The 22,069-nt window shown below is 42.3% G+C and overlaps 1 protein-coding gene across 3 annotated transcripts in view; it reads left to right on the top strand.

Annotated features, from left to right (window-relative positions):
- The window catches only part of SFXN1 (sideroflexin 1), a 38,962-nt gene extending 16,901 nt beyond the window's left edge, over nt 1–22,061 (top strand). Inside the window, exons 1-12 of one of the 3 annotated variants that reach the window (XM_038150061.1) lie at nt 95–234; nt 884–984; nt 8,780–8,954; nt 9,560–9,730; nt 10,723–10,821; nt 12,115–12,190; nt 12,727–12,812; nt 14,020–14,147; nt 14,672–14,721; nt 19,689–19,738; nt 20,390–20,437; nt 21,683–22,061. In XM_038150061.1, coding sequence (XP_038005989.1) covers nt 8,791–8,954; nt 9,560–9,730; nt 10,723–10,821; nt 12,115–12,190; nt 12,727–12,812; nt 14,020–14,147; nt 14,672–14,721; nt 19,689–19,738; nt 20,390–20,437; nt 21,683–21,779 — 969 coding nt within the window. In that variant the 5' untranslated portion in view covers nt 95–234; nt 884–984; nt 8,780–8,790 and the 3' untranslated portion in view covers nt 21,780–22,061. Of the gene's footprint in view, nt 1–94; nt 235–883; nt 985–4,257; nt 4,431–8,779; nt 8,955–9,559; nt 9,731–10,722; nt 10,822–12,114; nt 12,191–12,726; nt 12,813–14,019; nt 14,148–14,671; nt 14,722–19,688; nt 19,739–20,389; nt 20,438–21,682 lie in introns of those variants that run through there. The other 2 variants (XM_038150062.1, XM_038150063.1) reach the window with 2 other exon arrangements.
- Nucleotides 22,062–22,069: the final 8 nt, after the last annotated feature.

The following is a 22,069-nucleotide window of genomic DNA, read 5'->3' as shown; positions in this document are numbered from 1 at the left end:
TAACCGTGCGACAAACGCCATCCACACCCCGCGCCGAGCCGGGCCTTGAGGCCAGCGGGGTGCGGGCGGCCCCGGGCGCTGCCCGCACGGCCCTGCCCGGCCCGGCCCCGCCGGGGCGGAGCGAGGCGGAGCGGGGCGGCCCCGCCGGCTCCCGGCCCCTCGCCCGCCGCGCCGAGCGAGCGAGCGAGGCTCTTCCGGGCAGCGGGGCCAGCGCGGCGCGAGGCCGGCGGCCGGGTGAGTAGCGGGGCTGGGGCTGCGGCCGGGGACGGGCGGAGGAGCCGGCGGCACTCCCAAGTGCCGTACCGTGCTGACCAGGCAGGGACACAGCTCCATCTGCCACCCCGGTCCCCTCCGCAGGGACCCAGCTCCATCTGCCACCCCGGTCCCCTCCGCAGGGACCCAGCGCCCCGTGTTGCTCCGTCCCCTTCACAGGGGAGCAGCCCCCCCGTGTCGCCTCGGCCCCTCCGCAGAAGCCCAGCCCCATTTGTCACCTGTGTCACCGCTGGTCAGGGCAGAGGCCCTGATCTGTTTGTGAGCTCTCCTCCCTCCTCAGGGGTCCAGCCCCTCCACTGGGGACCAGCCCCGCATGTCACCCCAGACCCCTCCACAGGGGACCAGCCCCGCATGTCACCTCTGTTACCCTGCAGAGCCCCTGATCTGTTTTGTTGCCCTGTCTCCTGCACAGAGGTCCAGCTGCATGTGTCAACCCATCCCCTCCATCGGGGCCTAGCTCTGTGTGTCACCCCTGTCACCTCCCCAGGGTCCCAGCCCCATGTGCCACCCTGTCCCTGTGGTAGCTGGACGCTGGCAGTGTGGGGCTGTCACAGCCCCCTCCTCCCCAAAACCTGCCCCTGTCCCCTGAGCAGCGCTGTCTGTGTCACAGGGATTGCGTGACGGCGGCACAGATTCCAGGCCTGCGAGAGACAAACCTCCCTGCTGCAGGATCATCATTTCCAGGGGAGGAAATCGCCAGATAACTCCAAGGTCAGACACCTGGTAGTCAGAGACAGAATTTTAAATATGAGTATTAATAATTTTAAAAAATTTCTTGAATTATAAATAATCTATTGTTATTATACTGCTGGGCGGGGTGAAGATTTGCTTTGTACCAATGTGCAATTAAAATATCACCTGGATGGTAAAAGATACATGAAACAGTGAAAAGTACAGAAGAGGGCCATGCACACACCTGGGCTAGATTCGAAGCTACTGCAGTTTATTGGTGGGGGTTAAAACACAGGGAGCAGAAACAAGCTTGCAGCAGTCAGGACTGAAATGAGAGGTTGCACTAACCTTGGTTAGCAAAGGAGGTTTATTTTCCTGAGTGTGGAGATGAGGTGAACACGTGCGGCGTCTCTGGACGTGCCTCGTGCAGAGGGAGAGGAGGTGGCAAAGCAAAGCTGGCAGAGCTGAGCTGGCTGCAGGGACCTCTAACATCTGGAGCTGGCTTTAATGCAGAATGATGAAATCTCTGGTCAAGTTACACGCCAAAGATGGCTCCTGTTTTGAGGAGAGAGCCCCAGCAGCAGGCTCATCTCACCCTGGCTGCTGCTTTTGTTGCTAGGCTACAAGTGGGATGTACATTTATAAGCAAAAAAAAAAAGAAAAACCAAGCATCTTGTAGTGTTGCCATGCTTTGCCTTCTCCAGCATTCCATTTAGGATTGCAGTAGGAAAAATCATAGGGCAGACAATTTTTTTTTTCTCCCTGGTGATTTAAATAGGCATTTTATTGGTGGAAGGTGCTTTGAGTAAGAAAAACTTGGCAAGTGGCTTTAACATTTGGTGTAAGTACATTGCATCAGACTCCCAGTCATCAGCTGTGCTGCTTATTTCAAACTGTGGCACCAAATGTACTGCAAATAGAGGAACACCGCTGCTTACAGACCCTGATAAGTCTCACATGGGCTGTTTTACCACCACACAAAAGTGCTTTTTTTCCCCAGAAAGTCTATTAGTTCTTCCCATTTGAACTAATTAACTGCCATGACTGACATCCCTGGAGAAGGCCTTGTGTTCCTTTCTTTGCCAGGGCAATTAAAACATGGATTTGCCTTTCTGCTGTTGCTTTGCCAATGTTTTGTAGTTTCAAAGTAGAACAGGTCACTTTTTCCTAATCAGAGGGAGGTTTATTTCCTGTGTTTTCTCCTAAGACAACAGCCCTTTGGGTGGGCATTGTGGAAAGTTAGGCATTGGAAAAGAAAAATCCTGAGTTTGTTCAGACAAAGGAGCCCCAAAAAAGGAACAATGCGTTACTTGAGGAATAAAGAGGCCTAGCAGGACTCTGGAGTATTTCTCTATCAAAAGTGGCATGGGAAATGTCTCAGAAGAACTCAGCTCTGCAAAAACCAGCAGCTGTGGGCACTTTGATTTACAAAGAGAAGGAAGAAGAGAAGCTGTTCACCCCATTTTCTAGCAGCAGGTACTTTTCTCAACCTCAAGATTTTCCAGGCTGCATCTCATTTCCCAGAACAAGGCACTGACAGCTGGACATCAAGTTGTTAAGGATGAGATGTAGGGACCTAAGAGTCTCACATCTTATTTTTGTCTCTCCCAGTGCACATGAAATATCAGCAGCACCTGGCTCTAACTTTTTGAACTATTCTTATTCTAAAGAATCCTAAAGGATTCTGTGAAGAAAGAGGTTCTGCTGTTGTCTTCTATTTTTACTGGGTTTTCAGGGAAAAGCCTCACACTTGCTCTTTAGAAAAAGAATTCTTATTTGTCTCTAGATTTTGTGAATCATTATCTGACCTGAGCACCGTTACCTCACCAGAACTTATGGGTCTAAGTCCTGGTAAAGGACACCACAAAAGTTACACCTTCCTTTCAGCATTTGTGCAGGCTGGTTGGAATTCTGTTTTAAGCTGGATTACTCAGCTCATCCCGTGCTTTGTAGCAGGAGGTTGCAGTTTGGGAGCTGGGCACCAAGAAGTCAAATGTCACAGCGAGCATTATCACAATTATATCTGCCCTGCTTTTGGATGTGAAATTCTCTTCAGACTTCTCCCTGGGTTCACACTTATATCATCATGAAATTTCCCTTTCTGTCACTCTAGTCCCAGTTTTAGCTGATACTGTAAAGAAACTGATGAAAATTCTTAATTTTGGAGTGGAGTTTTTCAAGGCTTGGGTTAAAATACAAGGTGTCAGTAACAGAACAAAATATAAATGGTTCCAAGGAAGGTGGCAAAGCTGCATTTCATCATTTGTGCACTGCTGCATGAGTTTAAGTTGCCCAGAATTTCCCAGATCATTTGCCCATCTGGATTATTCAGTCATGCAACACAGTTTAAAATAAGTTATCAAGTATCTAGGTTGTTCAAAATTGAGTGAAATAAATTAAAGAGTTATTGCTACTCTTCTCACTGTTGCTTTGGTTTGGAAAGTGGTTGCATGACCTTCAAATGAGATGTTCAAAAGAGGAACTCTGTAAAGGAACAGCAGAGAGTTGAACTCCAGATAACTCCTGAATCTGCATTTTGTATACTTGTTGCAACTGCTGCTGTTAACCTTTAAACAAAGTTTAAAGTCTTCTGTTATTGCTGGTTCTGTGGAAAAACTAAATGTAGCCTTTGTACCAAAACTGTCGATCAGACTTTGTGCAGGTTTTGTATGTAATTATTTTGTTAAGGCAGGCCACTCTCACTTATTCTGAAACCCTTTATTACCCCCAGTTAATATTGGTATTAAACTTTAGAGCATGAGCTGGCAGATGGTTCCATCTGATCAGAGAGGGCAAGAAATTTGCCATGGGCAGGGACACCTTCCACTAAACCAGACTCTGTTCGGCCTGGCCTTGGTCACTTCCAGGGATCCAGGGGCAGCCACAGCTTCTCTGGGCACCCTGGGTGCCTCACCACCCTCACAGGGAAGGTTTTTTTCCTGATATCCAATCTAACCCTGCTCTGTTTTGGTGTGAAGCCATTCCCTCTTGTCCTGTTGCTCCAGGCCCTTGTGAAAAGTCTCTCTTCATCTCTCCTGTGAGCTCCCTTCAGGCACTGGAAGGCCACAGTGAGCCTGAACAATCCCAATTCTCTCAGTTTTTCCTCACTGGAGGAAAACACAGCCATGTGTTGAGGAAAAACTTAATCACCATCAGTTATGACTCTGAAAATGTGGTACATAGGAGGAGCTGCACCTCTGTGTGAGTGCTGGGGAGACAATGAGTGCCAAAAAAATGTCCCTGGTCACGAGAATGACACCCCTGGCATTGTTCAGGGGGCCAGGGTTTGCCCAGCACAGCTGATGCTCAGCCAGACAATCCCACAGCACGAGGCAGGATTTAGCTGCTCTGCTCCACGGGCACTTTGGATACGCTGCTCTGGTTTGGAAACTGAAAGGGTTTAGTGATATGAATGTGCCAGAGAGCATAGTCCAGCCTTCAGTGTTGATTTAATTTGCTGGGGAAAACAGCTGCAGAGTTTCCAGGTACAAGTGATTCTATTAAATACCTTCCTAATTGCTCTGTTATGTGAAATAGTGAAAATATGGATCATTTTCTCCCTTACTGCATGTTTTCCATGAGAGTTGTTAATTGTTTGACTGTGTTACAATGTCATTCTTTGTCCTTTCCAGTACTGCTGATCCTCCTGTGTGACCATAACCTCAAAGTGACATTTCAGTACGGATTATTGCAACAACTGATGTGTTTATAAAATTCATTTTGTTTCCCAAAATCCTCTGTTCATGGCTTTGATTGTGGAGAAGAGCAACTGCCTGGGCAATTTTGCTGCTTCCACATTAAAAGTAAAGGTGCTGTTGGTTGAAATTGTATCCTATTTCAGAATTAGTTGGTGTTTTCTGGGTAGCAGCAGGTGGGAGCAATAAATTCAGGTATTTACATATATGGGCACCTTAATTAATTAATTAATGATTGGGTAGTTTGCCTTCATTGGTTGATTGTAACAAAGCAAACAGTTTTATCTTTGTTTTTATTGGGCTTTTCCTTTCCAGTTCCTTTGCAAACTTTCAACTTATCTCAAGGTTCATATGGATTTATTTAAATTTTATTTAATCCTAATGTCCTTTTATTTTTTCTGTACCCAATTCAATTATGGATAATGAGAACTTAAATCTTGGGCACACTTAGTACAGAGGGAAAATTAGATCACTGAAAGTAGTTGAGTTCCACCCTTGACAAAGCATTGCAGTTAAAATAATAATTAAATCTTAGGTAGTTTTATTACAGTGCTTTTATTATTAAGTATTTGAATAGATTATGCAAACAGCAGCTCCCCTCTGAAATTGTATCTGAAAATTAAGGTGGCAGGTAGGTAAAAATAGTGTTGCAGCAACTTAAATTGAGGGTATTGCACCTCTTTCTTACAGTTTCACTGGTTAAATAAAAAATGAAACTTAAAAACCATCTCATTTATGATGATGACCATGGCTGTTAGACAATGTATTGATGAAACCTTTTTTGTGCAGTCACCACTTTTACTTTATTGTTGGACATTTTGTTTTATAAGGGGATCCCTTTGAAGTCTATCAGCACTTTATTAGCTTATATTTTTGCTTTATGGGATTTATTTCCATTTTCAGCATTTACTAATGGGGTCTGATGAGTCATGGGTAGCAGTCTCTTCAAAACAAGAAATGGGCCCTTTGTTTTAAAAATATTTTGCTGGAAAACTTCTAAGTTTTCGAGACAGAAATTCCCTGGTTCTCTTAGGCACTGTCGTAACAGGTCTGTGATTCAGAGCCCCGTGACTGGCAAACTCAGACACCTTTTTTACTTCACTGCAAGTTTTATTGGTCTCCAAATCATGTAATCTCAACTTTTTTACACTCCCTTGTGTGTGTGACATCTGCTCTTTCTCTGTGGGCATTGGTTTAAGTCCTTTAGACCAGCATTGTTCCTACTTACCTGCTAAAAGGGCGAGTCAGCCACATCACTGAGAGAAGAAAATGGGTTTGTGTACCTAAATAGCTGTCACCTAAAATTTAAACCCCTTTTTACAGGAGATTTAACCCTTTTACGGGGTGGGCAGCTGTCCCACCCCCTATCCTATGCAGGATTGAATGTCCCTTATTAAGATTAGTAATAGTGAATTCCATGTTCTCTGTTCCCATCTTTCTAAACAGTCACAGACATTTCAAGCATGATTTTTTGTTGTAGCACATGAATTAATGGATGTTTTCCATTTTCCTGCTAGGCTGCTTTTTGCTGCTGCAGCAGCACTAAGCCTGTTTTGTAGATTTACAAGGAGAAAGGGAGACCAAACCTGTGCTGACCTGTCTCTGGTAGCTGAGCCTGGCTAGGATGGGTAACAGCAGGAGGAAAGGCATGGAGACATCTGGGAAATCTGTTCCAGGGCTGGGCACTGCCCAGGGCAGAGTTCTGCCTCCTGTGCAGGGGCAATTCCTGGCTCAGTCCCTGCCCCTTCCTCTGGTGCCACTGCTGGGCCCCGGGGCAGAGCCTGGCCCTGCTCTGACCTCCCTGCACCCAGGGACACCCAGGGACACCCAGGGACACCCAGGGCTGAGGGCTCCTCTCCAGGCTGAGCAGCCACAGCTCCCTCAGCCTTTCCTGGGCACAGAAATGCTCCAGACCCTTCCTCAGCTCCGCAGCCTCTGCTGGATCTGCTCCAGGTCTCCATGTCTTGAGGATCCACAGCTGGACACATCACCCCAGAGGTGCCTCAAAGGGTTGAGCAGAGAGGCAGGATCACTCCCCGACCTGCTGAAGATGCTCTTCCCAATGCACCCAGGATCCTGTTGGCATTCTGGGTCACCAGGACACTCTGCTGGTCATGGAGGGCTCTCTGTCCAGCAGGACTCCAGAGCTGCTCTCCAGCAGGTCACCCCAGCTGTGCAGCTGCAGGGGTTTATTTCCCTCCAGTACAATCTCCCTGCTGCATTAGTTTCCTGCCAAGATAGTAAATTCCATCAGCTCACCTGGGTCAAGGATCATCAGAGCAGATAAAGCGGGGAGGGGATAAAAGCAGGATGTGAATGTGTTTAATCTCCTGTGTTCTGTACATTCACCTTTTCTGATTGTTTCAGACTGAAACAATCCTGAATTGAACCATCTGCTGTGAAGGTAGATCCTTAATGTTTGGATTTCTTATTACTGAGGGATTTGGGTCTGTGAACAGAGGTATCAGAAGTAAATAAAGGGAATTCCCAGAGAACCCAGTAGTGTATATTCTAGTCAGAATGAAAAGAAAGAATAATCCAAAATGAAAATAAATAAAAAAGCTTCTATGGATGCACTGCTTTATTCAGCCTGCATTAGACAGCTTTAACCAGATTATCATAAGCTATCCTAAAGCAGCTTTAATCTTTCTTAATGAAATGGATAATTTAATTAGAAAAGCATTTACACTTGAACTTTCCTGCAAATAAGGGAAGCATTCACAGAACAAGTTACCAGCCCTAATTTTTATCCTAATTTTTATCCAGTCCTGATTTTTATCTTTATTTTGATGGAAAAGAGGGCTTGAATAAATGAGTTCACTTGCTTTCACAGGGCTTTGCAAAACCAGCAGTTCCCATTTTAGACCAGAAGATGGACTATTAATTCACAACACAGCACTGCTCACAGGAGGGTGTTTTTAGTGGCAAAGTACTAAGAAAAGGAAAAGAAACCTAAGGAGCATCTCCTGTTGAGATGCTGTGCGTGAGAAATCTGTTCTCCAAATCTGTCCTGAGTCTTTTCATTTCCATGATCTGTGTTCATCCTGCAGCGTGCCTGGTTGAGAGATGTGCACATGAAAATAATCCTGCTAATAAACAGTGCTGTACAATAATGAACTTAACAGTGAGGGAAATGTCAGTGGGAAAAGATCAGTTTCTCCTACCAGACCTATTACTGTCCTGGTATCATAGAATCACAGAATGGTTTGGGTTGGGAGGGACCTTAAAGATCATCTAAAATTGGATCTTTATTTATAAATACATTAAAATGGATTTATATAGATCCAATTTCTTTCTGCCATTTGAAACAAGCATTATTTGGAGGAGGTTTTTTTTTTCCTCTGGTTGTTGAATATGTTGCAGAAATTTCTTTTAAGAAAGTTAAAATCCATATACTTGTGCTATGGAGGGACTGTCCTTTTGTTTGTAGATGTTGAAGTAAATTTAGTCACCCTGAAGTAATTTTTGCTTTTCTGGGCTTTATGCCCCATAAATGCACAACTCTTCAGTGTCCTTCACTGTAGTTCTTTAACCATCTTTGAAGTATCATTAGGAGGTCTGGTCATGTGTTCATAATGTAGCAATTGTTGCATTATATAATCTCTGTTTTGTTAAAGCATGGATTTAGAGAAACAACATTTATTAAAATCAATTGGGTTTGTGTTCCTAATTTTTGGTTTGTTTTGCTACGCCAGAGAAGTTAACTGGATTTTTTTAAATATTTCATCTGTCACTGCACTTTTTAGGACTTCAGGCATCTCTTGAAATAGTTTATTTCTCATTCCCTTCAATACGTTGTTTTCAACAAACAGTAATTCACCACTGAAGTAAAGCACTTTCTGATTAGTATATTGTTGTTTGGTATGCCGGTTTATTAATAAATTTCTGTGCTTCCTTTGCATCTGCCTCATCCTCAGGTATTTGTACAAAGGTAATAAATAATGCATAAACGTTTTAGGGCACTGGACACAGAAGCATTTCTGCAGACTTACCCCTTTAAACCCCTGTTCTGCAGATTCCTTGGTGTTTGTTCTCTGGGTTTTTTACTCTAAATGTGGCCACTTTTCATCTTGCAGGTTCTAGATACATTAGGAAATGAGTGGAATTTTGAATTGCAAATGTTGATGTTTTCTTGGCAGACCTTTTGAAGATGGCACCAGATATCCCATTAAATATTAATATCAAGGAGCCCCGATGGGATCAAAGCACTTTTGTTGGACGAGCCAATCACTTCTTCACTGTAACAGACCCCAGGAATATTTTGTTATCTGATGCCAAACTGGAAAATGCAAGAAAAATTGTGCATGATTACAGGTATGACATTGACTACTTCTGCTACTGGCCCCAAAGAGTCCAAGTCAATGCTAAGTACATGGTGATATATCTAAAAGGAAATACTTAAAACACTGTATTCATTGCAACTTCCTATTCCCACTTCAGAGCTTGAAACCCTTTTATTTTTAATCAAATCTGCTAATGGATGGGGAAGTCATGCCCCTCTTAAGGATTCTGAAATACAGAAGAGTCTAATTCTGAAGGTAGTTAATATAACAACAAAGCTTAAAACTTCCTCTTATGTGTAGCATTTGGAGCAGTTATTTCTTAAATACTCTCAAAGTGAATTTTCATCGTTTCACACTAATGACCTCAGAGATTTTGGCTCCAAATTTTAACTCGAAAACCTAGTGCAGCTTTGAGTAAATAGACTCAGCCAGCATAACCACTGCTGAGAGTTTTAATTCTTTTTATTTCACCAATCCATTTAAAAGCTGAAGAATCTCTACAAACTATCTGAGAGTCTCCATTCACTTAGGGTGAAATCTCCAAATCCTCTGATGCCACATTTCTCACGGGCATTTGCAGCATTTTATAACACTTGTGCTTTTTTGCTGTTGTCTTGTCTCTTAACCTGTCCCAAGACAAGGTATTGTGGCACCTGGCTTGACAGAAGATGAGTTGTGGAGAGCAAAATACATTTATGATTCAGCCTTTCACCCCGACACTGGGGAGAAGATGTTCGTGATCGGCCGAATGTCTGCCCAGGTGCCCATGAACATGACTATCACAGGCTGTATGATGACCTTTTACAGGTGAGAGATGGCAGTAAAGCACATAAAACATTTGCCTGCCGATTAGAGAAGTGAAAATCAATGTTATTGTCAAGAGATTTATTGTAAATCTTTTTAAATGTGAAATTTTGCTTCCTTTTCCTCTTCTCTCTCCTCATTCCCTGACGTTGATTAATGGTTCTTTCTAGAAGTAGTTTTGAGATAAGCCCTTAGCCTTTCTCCTTCACCATCCCACTTTCCCTCAAACTGGGAAATGTTCCAAAATCCCATCTGTGTGGAGGACAAAGAGAAGGAGATCCCTGGGAATTTCCAGCCTTACTGGCATGCAGGATGTTCTGTCTGCCCCGTGAGTACTCGGAATGCTTCAATCCATTTGGTATGGTTGATTTTAGTTACTGTTATAGACATGACCATTGGCTGTGAAGTTTCTGCAGCTCCCCTGCATTTCCTCAGTGGTTCTGGAATCTCCAGGACAGTGAAGCCCACTGAAGCAGAGCCAGTGCTCTCTTAGCAGCCTCCACAATAGAGACATTTTTTTGACACAGGATGCAGGAACTGGTGGGAGCTCAGAGGAAACAGCAGCAGCCTTTTGGATGCTGAGATTGTACAAACTCCTGACACACACCTCAGCTTTGGATGGTGTTTATAAAACATGCGTGTGCTTTATATTGCAGTCAAGAGTATGATTTAAACCCCCAGGACAGGTGCCCATTCCCAAGCACTGCCTCCTCTTAACTGCTTGTTCTGTTATTATCTATAACACTTAGAGAAGCTCTCTCCCTTTTCTTTGCATTACTATTCAGGTTCAAAACTAGGTGATTTTTAAAATCTTCTTCTAAAATAACTCTATCAAGTATCAGTATCTCACTGACTGTACTGTTTCATCCAAATATGCAAGAACTTCTGCATGGTTACTGCTTGCAGTGGCTCTTCTTGATTTGTCATCATTTTCTTGTGCTATTAATTCAACTGTGAGTTTATTAACAATAATTACAATTGTTTCTCTTTTCAAGAACGACACCAGCAGTGCTTTTCTGGCAGTGGGTCAACCAGTCCTTCAATGCTATAGTGAACTACACAAACAGGAGCGGGGATGCCCCAATCACTGTCAGGTCAGGCACTGAACCTCAGAATTCTGATCAGTAGAAGTTGCTCTCTGGTGTACTTTAACGTGGTTGGGCATTAAAGTTTGAGGTGAGACAGGGATAAGTTTTTCTATCTCTACTGATTATTAATTTGATGTGCACAGATGAGAAGTCTGAGAAGGGCAGAGCTGAGAGCTCCGTTTCTGCCATTAAAGACAAGCCTGAGCACCTTGATCAGGAGCACTTAACAGGATTTAACAGGAGTCTGTGTTTCAGGGCTCAGCCAACCATTTGCAAGTTTTCCTCATCAGTTTGGTGTCCTACCAGGATATTTCTAAGCTGATATTTTGTGGGGGCCTTCAGTTATGTCACTGTGCCACCTTCTCAGTGCCAGCGGACACCACACTGAGGGTTCAGGCACAAAAAGAGATTCCTTCAGCTGGTCTGTGTTTGTTTCTACTTGATGTCTAAAAAAAGAGACTAAATAGATGCAAAAATCAAGAAATCTCAAATTGAAAGAGGGGAAATTTAGGTTAGATAAACAGAAAAAAAGCTTTCCTGTGAGGGTGGTGAGGCCCTGGCACAGTTACCAGGGAAGCTGTGGCTGCCCCATCCCTGGAAGTGTCCAAGGCCAGGTTGGATGGGGCTTGGAGCAACCTGGGATAGTGGAAGGTGTCCCTACCCATGGCAGGGGTGGAATGGAATGAACTTTATGGTTCCTCCCAAACCATTCTATGATTCTATGAATAGAAAACTGGAATTGCAGTACTTGACTTTCTGGTTTTGGGGCTGACTTGCTTAAAGATGTCTGGGAGCACACTGTGGATTCCAGCATATAGAGACACCTCCTAGCTGGGAAGTATGTAAAGTGTGGTTTGGGGCAGGTTGGGTTGGATTGGAGTGTTTGCAGCAGAGCTGGTCTGGGTGTTTGGGGTTTGGTATAGTTGATTTTAATTAGACATGGCCTTGGAAATCCAAGCTGATTTTACTAGGTTGAGCAATTAGGAAATTAAATAAAGAACTAACCCTTCACGGTGTTCATTCAGGTACATGAGAAAATGCTGAACAGGCAGCAATGCACAACTAGCAGAACCTGATTCGGTATTACAATGTGCCTTGAATATGATTTTTACTGCTAAAATCAAAGTGTTTAATTCAGTGTCCCTCCCATTCAGATCTTCCATCCCCACCTTATTGCAGTAGCACAAGAAAGCCTGTTTAACTTCTGGGGGGGCATAACTACGTGTGTAAAATGTAATTGTTTTTCAAAGTGACACTAATGTAGCTGTGCATGTGCAAACATTTTCACTTCTGTTTTAGGCAGCTGGGAACAGCCTATGTTTCTGCCACCACAGGTGCTGTTGCTACAGCCTTAGGACTTAATTCACTAGCAAAGGTATTGCTGGTATTCTTTTCTATTCTTACTGAACTGTGTTTCCCTCTGGGAAGCTCACAGCTCGTTTCTCCTCTGGTGTATCTGTGTCATGCACAGCTCCCACTGTGGAGTTGTTATGGCTGCTCCTTCCTTTAGATCCCAACTTTATTTTTTCCCCGTGGAGATGGGTTTATGCACGTCTGTCAAACAGCCCATGTTTGGTTCATGAAGACTCTAATAAGGTGCCTTTTTTCCAGTTTCTTTTCCACCTTTCAAGGCATCTAATAGCACTTGGAAAATTAATTGGAGTTTTAATTACACTTCCCTGTGATGCTACTAAATTCAGAATGCTTTTGCCACTCTCCTGCCACTGCTCATTCCTGAGAGAAACATTTATGACTTATTTCTTATTTCTCTGCCCCACCAGTGAGTTTTCACTGAATTTTAACGTAAAGGAAATAAGTCTGGTCTGTCATTAGCAGCTGAAGCATTTCAGTAAAGACAATGATTATGTACATTTTTATTTTCCTTTTTTCTCCCCTCTCTGTGTTTTCCAGCGCGTCTCGCCTCTCATAGGGAGGTTTGTTCCTTTTGCTGCTGTTGCTTCTGCCAACTGCATCAATATTCCACTAATGAGACAAAGGTAGGAAAAAGAACAAAGATCACTCATGCTGGAAGAAAAGATGTTGTTCAGTTGGTAGATCAGCAAGTTGCTAAATAAAGCACATTTTGTATCTTTATCTTGTTTCAGTACCTTGCAGGAATGAAGTTTTGACTGGTTGTTTGTAACAGCTATAAAATAGAACATAATAATTCTCTTCAGATAAATACCAAAGAGTTCTTCACTCTTGAATGTCAGAAACCAGTTACTGGTTCCTTCAAAACTTTGATCACATGGACCTTTGAATAGCAGCTACACTTGGGAAAAACAGTAATTTCAAAGATGGTGCTTGAAATCCCACCTGCAGAACTTAGTCATAGAAGTCAGGCTCTGCAGTTCTGTCTAACCATTGAGGTGACAAAAATATGCAGTTTGTCAGAAACAAACTTTTTTTTCTGTGTTGTGATTTGACTAGGAATAAGAATAGTGGTAGGGAAAAGCAAATTTAGAACATCCTATTACAAACACAAGGTTATGGGCAGAAAAGGGAATATTTAGACTTTACAATGGAAGTTGATCTGTGGTAGTATTTTATCTTTTGTGAAATCTGAAGAGAAGAATAAAGGCAGTCCTGAGGATATTTGCTGTTCTCTGTGCTTCTCCCAGTATGAGTTTAACACCGAACCCTGCACTCGAGCAAAAGATCTAATAGAGAATAATGCACTTACAGAAACATACTTTGGTTTTTGCCTCCTTTTATACTTTCAAGTATATTCTTCATGGTTGAAATGACAGCTCAGACTAGAATGCCAGGGGGAAAATTTCACAGAGCCTTCTGTTTCAACTCAGTGAAAATAATCTTCCTGTGTTCCATGAGCTGTCAGATAGGACAGGCTCCACTTCCAGAGCAGTCCAGAAAATTCCACTTTTCTGATTAATGTGTAAAGGGACCTCTCCCTTCTGTGGAACACAGAAAAAATCATATCTCTTTTTTTCCCCCTTGGAATGCTGTGACCAGACTCAAGCAGCAGATTGCTGTTACAAATATTCAGTTGCTAACTTCTCAACATATTTTTCCTTGATCTTTCTCTGCCGAGGAATGTTACAAACAAACTCACTTAGAAAATAAAATAAACCACATCATTCTTACAGTTGACATTTTTAAGGGACAAAGATAAGGTGACAAAAAACAGTGAAAAAATAAGTTCACGTCCATCACTGCTTTATTTTTTTACCCCTTATTCAACAGGGAAATCCAGTTTGGAATTCCTGTCACGGATGAGGATGGAAATAGACTGGGTGATTCATCCAAAGCAGCTCAGCAGGCAATTGCCCAGGTGGTGATATCCAGGATTCTGATGGCTTCTCCTGGCATGGGTAAGGATAAGTCCTGTGCAGTCCTGATTATCAGTCCCTGCTGTGAGAAGGAGATTCTGTGCTATCCAAGTGATTTTCCTCAGGGTTCAAATAACCTTACAGTTCCCCAGGCAGTGTTTGCCTTTCTGTTAAGAACTTCCCCAAGGAAATGTGGAAATATCCTCAACATCCTCAGTGTGTTTCACTGAGCTGCAGCAGGGAAGCTCCTGGGATGCTTCTGCAGAAAAGATACAGAGATCAAAGGAATGGGAGCAAATTCCACTTGCTTGCAGTTGGTTTAGGTGCTCTGCCAATGCCAAATGACTGAGCTCAGGTTTAGTTACATGTGAAATTGCAGGTTTTGCTTATTAATATTTTATTATTCACCTTTGTAAATACCAATCCAACTGGCAACGTGAAATGAAAACTCAGTGAATGACAAAAGGCTGTGAAATTTGTGTTAGGGTATTAGTTCAGCTAAACAGAAAATGCAAGCAAAGTGCCATTCTCTCCAAGGTTAATGTCTCTTTTTATCTTATTTGCAGCAATTCCTCCATTCATAATGAATACCCTGGAAAAGAAAGCCTTTTTAAAGGTTAGTCTTAGATAATCTATCTCTATGTATTTCATATCCTAAGTTAATATTTTAATGAATTTTAAATACTTCCTGAATCTTCATATTTGCCTCCCAAACACTGTGGGAGGACATCCCAGTAGAACTTGCTTTACAGCTGTCTCTTTCCTTCTGCCTTTCTTAGAGATAGCTTGGTTCTTTTGTCACAGTGCAAGGTAACATTGAGAAAATAGGAACAGCCTTGTTGCTTTTATAGTTGTTCTTAGAATGCACATTTCCTCCTGTGAAATAAACCTTCCTTGTACTGAGTCTTGGAATGCAATTTATTGGGAAAAAAAAAAACACATTTTAATAATGATGGTTTTCTCAAGATAGCATTAAGGAGTCTTTACTTACCTGCTGTAGCAGCAATCTGAGTTTGCAAACAAAAATGATGGTAAAAATCTCTCCTGAAAATGATCCTTTAAAATTTACTGGGTGTAAAGTACAGGGCAGGCATAGAATGGGTATTCTTTATCAAAGATTACTTCTTTCCAATATTCTTTTTATGCTAATATATTGTGAAGTCAAACCCCTGGTGTTGCTAAATCCATTACCTACGTCAACATTCTGCACTGTGTGTGCATGAGAGGGAAAAGGACAATAATGGAATTAGTTACAGGGTTGTCTAACACAAGGGAGATAATATTCAAGTGAGGAACCCTTTAATTCTTTACCAGTAAAGGAAGTTTCATCCTCACTCCTGATATCACTGATTTAATTACTTGGTAGCTCCAGGCAAGGCCTCTGCCTGTGAGACCCACCCAAGAACCTTAAGAAAATCTGTCTCCTTCCTGTTGGAAAAAACAGGAGAAAAATCATGGTCTGAATCTCCAGACCCTGCCTTGGAAAAGTTTGCATGGGGACAAGGAGGACAAGCAGGGGAAGATTTTGTTTGGAATGGTTTTGTTTGTCTGAGATAAAGCTTTCTAAAGTGTTTGAATTATATCTCTGACTGTTTCTGCCCTTCGTGTCTCTTGTGCAGAGTGAAATTACCCGGGTACACACCCCATTTGAAAGTGTTTCTGTATTTATAAGGCAGGGACAGATTGCCTGGGGTAGCTGTGGCTGCCCCATCCCTGGAAGTGTCCGAGGCCGGGTTGCAAAGGGCTTGGAACAACCTGGGATAGTGAAGGGGGTAGAACTGGCTGATCTTGAAAGTCCCTTCCAACCCAAACCATTCTGTGATTGTCTTCCAATCTCAAAACTTCTTTTTCCCTGAAGTGCTTTGCTTCTATCCCACTTGTTAACAGAAAACACTTTTGCTCACAGTGTAAGAACAGGAAATGTGGTGTTTGAGTTTCAGGGTAAAAATCACTGTGTGCTGCTTTTGTCTCCTGGAAGAAGTGAGCCTGCAGGGCATCCAAACACACCACAACTTGTGATGCTGTGATGTTCTTGAGAATGTATTGCCTGGAAAATTAACCCTTGTTTAAAAAAATTAGGGAAAGAATATTTTGTATGTATTTGACATGTGAGAATGTCACAAAGCCATTGCCTCAGCTGACAGATACATGACATTTGTGGAGAAATTACAGCAATCCTCAGGTTCTGGAGACAAATACCTGTTGTTTTTGTGTGGTGTAATCAACATAAGGGTGTTGTGAATTTTTCATTTCAGCCAAAATGAGCGATTTCTGCAGTGACTACTCAGTGGTCTCTGGTACCATCCTGTCCTGTCCCTCAGCCTCAGAGCCTGAATCCAGGTGAAACACTGCTCTGCAGGTAGCCAGTGGTAACACCTGGTAGAGATTAGTATTAAAGCCATTAAGGAATGAGCTGCATTTTTAACAAGCAGCTTCTGCATGTCCTCATGGAGTTTGAGAAGCACCATCCCATGCCAGCCCTCCACCACCATCCCCACACTGCTTTATTAACTCACTACCCTTGGCCTCTGCTTCTCCACCACTCTTGGAAATAATTCCTGACTGCTTGCCAAAGCCTCTTAAGCAACACACAAGGCCAAAAAATAGGCAAATGGTTGTGAAATGATAAAAGAAATGAGAAAGCTGGTCTGCAGTAAGACAGAGAGAAGGAAATGCTCCTGGGATGTTGGTCTCAGAGCAGCCTGTCATCCTCTGATATTTGGGATAAGATGTAGGTCACGTAGCCCAGCTCATCCTCCACATTCCCACAGGGTTTTGCACCAAGACATTGGTGTGAATTAACAACATTCCCAGAAGTTATTGCTGGAAGATGCCTCAAGAATGTTCTTGGAACACAAGAACATATTTACTGCTTCAAAAACAAGTTTCCTTGAAGAAGTATTTTTATCTGTAGAAGGTTTTTTTTTTTGCCATTGGTTTCAGCAGCAGCTTTGGGGCCTGTTTATGTAATTATGCAGCATGGCAGTAATTGATTGGGCTGCATAATGTCAAGTAATTAAATGTCTGTTTTCATTATCCCTATGGTCATACTCCTGGCCAGCTCTGTGCAGAACCAGGTTATTTTACCTGCTGCTCAGGAGGATCCATAAAGAGCCTTACCCTGAGGCACGGGGTTTATAAGTTTTATTTACAGGTAACTTCTCTCCTAAAGAAATAGATTGTTTTTTTCCATAAAAACTTATGAAAAGTCCAATCAACGCTAAAGTTTTGGTTTCTATTACTAGTCTTACACAGCTTTAGCTACAGTTTCTCTTCTGTTCTGCAAATTGTATCAACATCCACATAGATTCTAGAAGTTTCCTCATGCATCCTTGAAACAAGCTCCTTGGGATCTTTTAATCTGCAGCTAAAATCTGTATTCAAAACAGTCACAAAACCAGAACTGAGAGCCTTTTCCTTCAAGCATTGTTCTTGAATTTCTTATGCCCTGAAGTCCTCCTTGCATTCCTAATTTCACTGTCATTTCATTTATTTATTTTTTTGAAAACAGACATAGCTGGCCTGGGAAAGCTGACAGATTTTTATATCCAACAAAGAAAGGAGGCAGTTACAGAAAAGCTGATTCTCCTTATGGCTTTTGTTTGCTTAATTATCATTTCTCCATTTTCTCTGCTTGCACTAACCACTAAAATGTCATAAAGACATCTGGAAATTAAATCCTAATTCATTTGGAACTGCCTTCTTCCTGAGTTAAATGGTAGTTCTCTAACACAGAGAATTCTTCTGCTCTTTCTCTTGTAGTTTCTCCATTTTCTCTCTTTGTGGGGGTGTGCAGCCTGCATTTGAATTTTATTGTTTTACGTTGTTCCCTGGGCAACTCCAGCTCTTAATTCTGACCTCCCAGTGTTACTTTTTCCTCACCATCTTTCTGTACTAGTGCAGCCTGGTAACATTCTTGAAAAATAAAGGCTGGAATTCAGATCAAGTTGGCAAAAAACTGTTCCAGCCCATAAACTCCATGTTCTTTATGGACTCTGTATTAGACACCTCTCTCAGATCAGTGACTAACTCTGACAAAGGCATGAAACCATTTATTCCTCTCAGGGCACCTTCCAGCAGCCTTTTCAGTTACAAAATTGTATTTGGGGCTTTTCTGTTACATACCTTGGGTCCCCCATTCCCTGCAATGCACAGCATCCCCCTCCCTCCCTTCTCAGAGACAGTGCAGGGTTTGGCTTGTGTTCACCCCCTCTTGGCATGGACTCTCCCAGGGCATAAAATGAAAATCTGGGGTGAGTTTATCTCAGCTGAGGGTCAGATGGAGGTGTTTAGGGAATGCCAGACCAGCAAAGCTCTGCTGCCTTCACTCTTCACTCTTGCTGCTGTTGTCTGTTCCCATTTGTTATCTCTTGTTGCAGGTTATTGCTGAATTGCCCAGTTCTTCCTGCACTCGTTTCTGCATTACAGATTGACTCCAGGGAAAAAAAATAAAGAAAAGAGAAGCAGTTTCCTACATTGTTTCTTCTCCCTCAGGCTCTGGAGAAGTTTTCTTCCACACAGGCTCGTTTTCCCTGCCTCAGACACTGCTGTGACTTCCCTCAGCCCTGAGTTTTGTCCTCCTGAGCTTTCCTTTGCCCATTTCTACTCTCAAACAGTGCCCAGCTTTTGTTCACCATCTTCCCCTCTAATTTCTGTATCTTGAGAAATTCTTGTTGCAGAAACACCATCTTTACTGAAAACCTCCTCAGCTGTATCAAGTGATTTTTCCTTGTGAGCTATTTTGTTTTAAAATTCCCTTTGTGTCCTCATGGCAGCTGTGTCTATCCTGCTCTTAGTGGAGCAAGAGGCAGCAGTGTCCACTGAACAGCTCTGGGTTTACTTCATTAGTAATTAATTCCAATTGAAATTCTACCAATGAGAGTGGATTCATAAATAATTTTAAAAGCCTGCAAAAAAAAAATTCTTGGCATATATTCAAGTTCTGCAAAAGTTACAGAATTAATGAGGCATGTGGGTTATGTGTTGCTTTTTCAGCTCTGTTTTCCAGTCCTCAAACCCTTCTTTCCTTCAATGAAAGGTGAACTCTTGCAGAACTGGAGTGTTGCTACAGGGACAAGTTCCTGCACATCAGGGGAAATCATATGACAGGAGAAAGGGCTAAGAGAGGCAGATTTACATCTCCTTTCTTTATGGCTGGTGGCTCTAGCTGCAGGTTAAAACCATTTGATGCCACCAAAGGGAAGGAGCTGTAACCAGACTGAGCTCTTCCTTGGGTAAAATTCCCTGTGCCCTGCAGAGGTGGGGCAGCACCACCTGGAAACTTCCAAATTTCAGCTCTGTTGCTACTGTGGGAGCAGGTCCTGAGTCAAACAGGCACTCACTCACTGGAGTTTCTGACACTTAGGATCACTGTGTACACTGATTCCCCTGGGAATTTCCTTGCTGCTCTCCAAAGGGATTTGGCTCTCAAAGTGGAGCTCAGCATGAAGCCACGCTGGTCAGGGTTTTGCCTTCACATCTCAGAGTCTTTTAGGTGCAATCTGTCTCTTGAAAGAATTCCAGGAAGGTGAGAAGCAGGAAGAAAAGAGTCCATACTCACTGTGTGTGGTTTTATTTCAACAGAAATTTCCTTGGATGAGCGCTCCCATTCAGGTTGGATTAGTTGGAATCTGGTAAGTGGTTTCTTTGGGTTGGGTCTGCTATCTTAAGAGATACTTGAAGGGGTTTTGAGAATGCAGCAATATTTGCTTTTTTTTTTTTTTTTAAGGAAAAAAAAAAGTTGAGAGTTACTGAGGGCACAGCAGTTATTTCCATCTCTGTAACTGATAAAATATCATGTTAAAAACTAAAAAGCCGTTAGCAGGGAAGAAGCTGCCAAGAAAAGCAGAGGGAGGGAGAAAGGGAGTGGCAAAAAAAGGAATGTGGCAGTTTGATTAGAAAAGATGCTTTGGCTGCTACCTCTAAACAGTCAGTGGAATCTCATCCTGGAGGGTGATAATTCTGGAAACATTTGGTTAATAGGGTTTAATTTGCTGTGTTCTGGCATTTCTCTTGTCATGCACACAAAGGTAAAACACTGTAAGGACATCAAATGGTAAATTTAGACAAATTTGGGAAAGTTGTATTGAAACATATAGTGCTATTTGTAGGTAATGATTTCATAAGGTACAGTGCAGTAAGAAATAAAAGTTGCATAGCATTTTGTGGAACTTTACCTCGTTGTGTACAGAAAACAAGAAAGCTTTTTACCTAAACAATGCATAAAGTTTTTGAATTCTGATTTAGCACCCTCAATATTGTAAACCTGGTTTTGTCTCCTCTAGTCTCGTGTTTGCAACTCCCCTGTGTTGTGCACTGTTTCCTCAGAAAAGGTGGGTACTGCTGTGAATTATTCTCACTTCAGTGTTATTCCAGATCCAGTCATGGTGCTGCACACAGACACAAACCCAGGCTCATTGCCTGCTCAAGCACAGTTTTAATTCTCATATAACAAAGGTGATAAACAAGAGAATATACAGAAAAGTAATAACTGTGTTATTCATCAGTAATATATAATAGTTGTTTACAAACCCCAGCAGCTCAAGATGAGTTCTATACAATATATTCATGTCCAGTAAGGTTATGGATGCACTAAATACAGTCAGAGCCCATTTTATTTTCAGCTGGAAACTCTTCTATTTATACAGAACAGCACTGGAATATCTGTGCTTATTTGTTATTTGATTAATATTTTTCCAGACTTTTTCATCAATACAGAAGTAGTTTGGACTGAAAGCAGTCTTACAAACAATATTCATTGTAGCTGAAATCCTTATGAAATCTGAATGAGTTACTTAAAAAACTTTGCTCACTTTGGTACATGGCATGGACAGGGCCTTAAATTCAGCTGTCCCTCTCATTTTAATAGTGGTTGTCTAAACTCAACAAGCTGCCAGCTGTACCTTAAACAACCCAAGCTTGAGCTGAGTCCATTAAAATGCTGAACAACTAAGGCAGCTTTTGACTTCCAGAAAACAATAGCCAGTTCTCAGTGTTGTTTGAGTACAACAGAGCTGACACCATCTGTCTCCCTGCTTGGCCTAGGACAGAGAACTGTGGTAAACAAGTGTCACTAGGCTACCTGGAGATGACTTGACAACCCAACCCAGCACACATGCTACAGTTCTTGATTTCAGCCAGGGCTCTCCCGTTCAGAGGAAGATTAAACCTTGAACTGTGTTCAGGAAATTGCAGCTGTTCAAATGACCTGGCAGCTTAATTCACTTTACTGTGAACCAGCTCTCATAAAAACAAACCTTGTATTCAACTGAATAAAATCACATAGTAAGTTAAATAGGCAAAACCTTCTAGGAAGGTTAGTTTCTATTGCCAGCAACAACCTGAGCAATGATGTGGATCTTTACCCTCATGGTAATAGCCACAGCCATTTCCTGACTCCATAGACTATCCCACTGCCCTTGGAGCAGGGATTCATGTGCCCTGGTCTGTGAGCCTGCTTCCTGGATATTTGAAAAGAACTGAAAACTCTTTTGACAATGTTAGCAGATGCACTGTCCATCTTATTTTCCCTCGTGGTGCTTGTTTGGTGTAACCCCCTCCCTGTTTCTCTTGCTCAGTTCGATGGCGGTGTCGCGCTTGGAGCCAGAGTTGCAAGCCAAGATCCGAGCCAACAACCCTGGCCTAGAACGTGTATACTTCAATAAAGGATTATAATTCAAGGAAGGCAAAGTATCTTTCAAGGAGAAACTTATGAACTTATTTTTTGAATTGTGTGCCAACCCAGACAAGAACACACCTTTACCTTGTCCTTTTGTTAAACAAGTTTGATCATCTGCATTATTTTACAGTTAAAGACTTTCCTCAGTATAGTGTTTAAATTACATAAGGTCACTTTGTCCACTTTGGTATTGTCTGGAAGTTTAAACATACATATCCAGAGATGTTTACATAAGTCTCAAGCAGCTACAATAACAATAAAGAAGCGCACAATGAAAACCAGATGC

This window comes from Motacilla alba, chromosome 13, assembly GCF_015832195.1.
Source record: "Motacilla alba alba isolate MOTALB_02 chromosome 13, Motacilla_alba_V1.0_pri, whole genome shotgun sequence".
Lineage (NCBI taxonomy): Eukaryota > Metazoa > Chordata > Aves > Passeriformes > Motacillidae > Motacilla > Motacilla alba.
The sequence above is the reverse complement of the archived record's forward strand: the minus strand, read 5'-3'. Positions and strand labels throughout refer to the sequence as shown.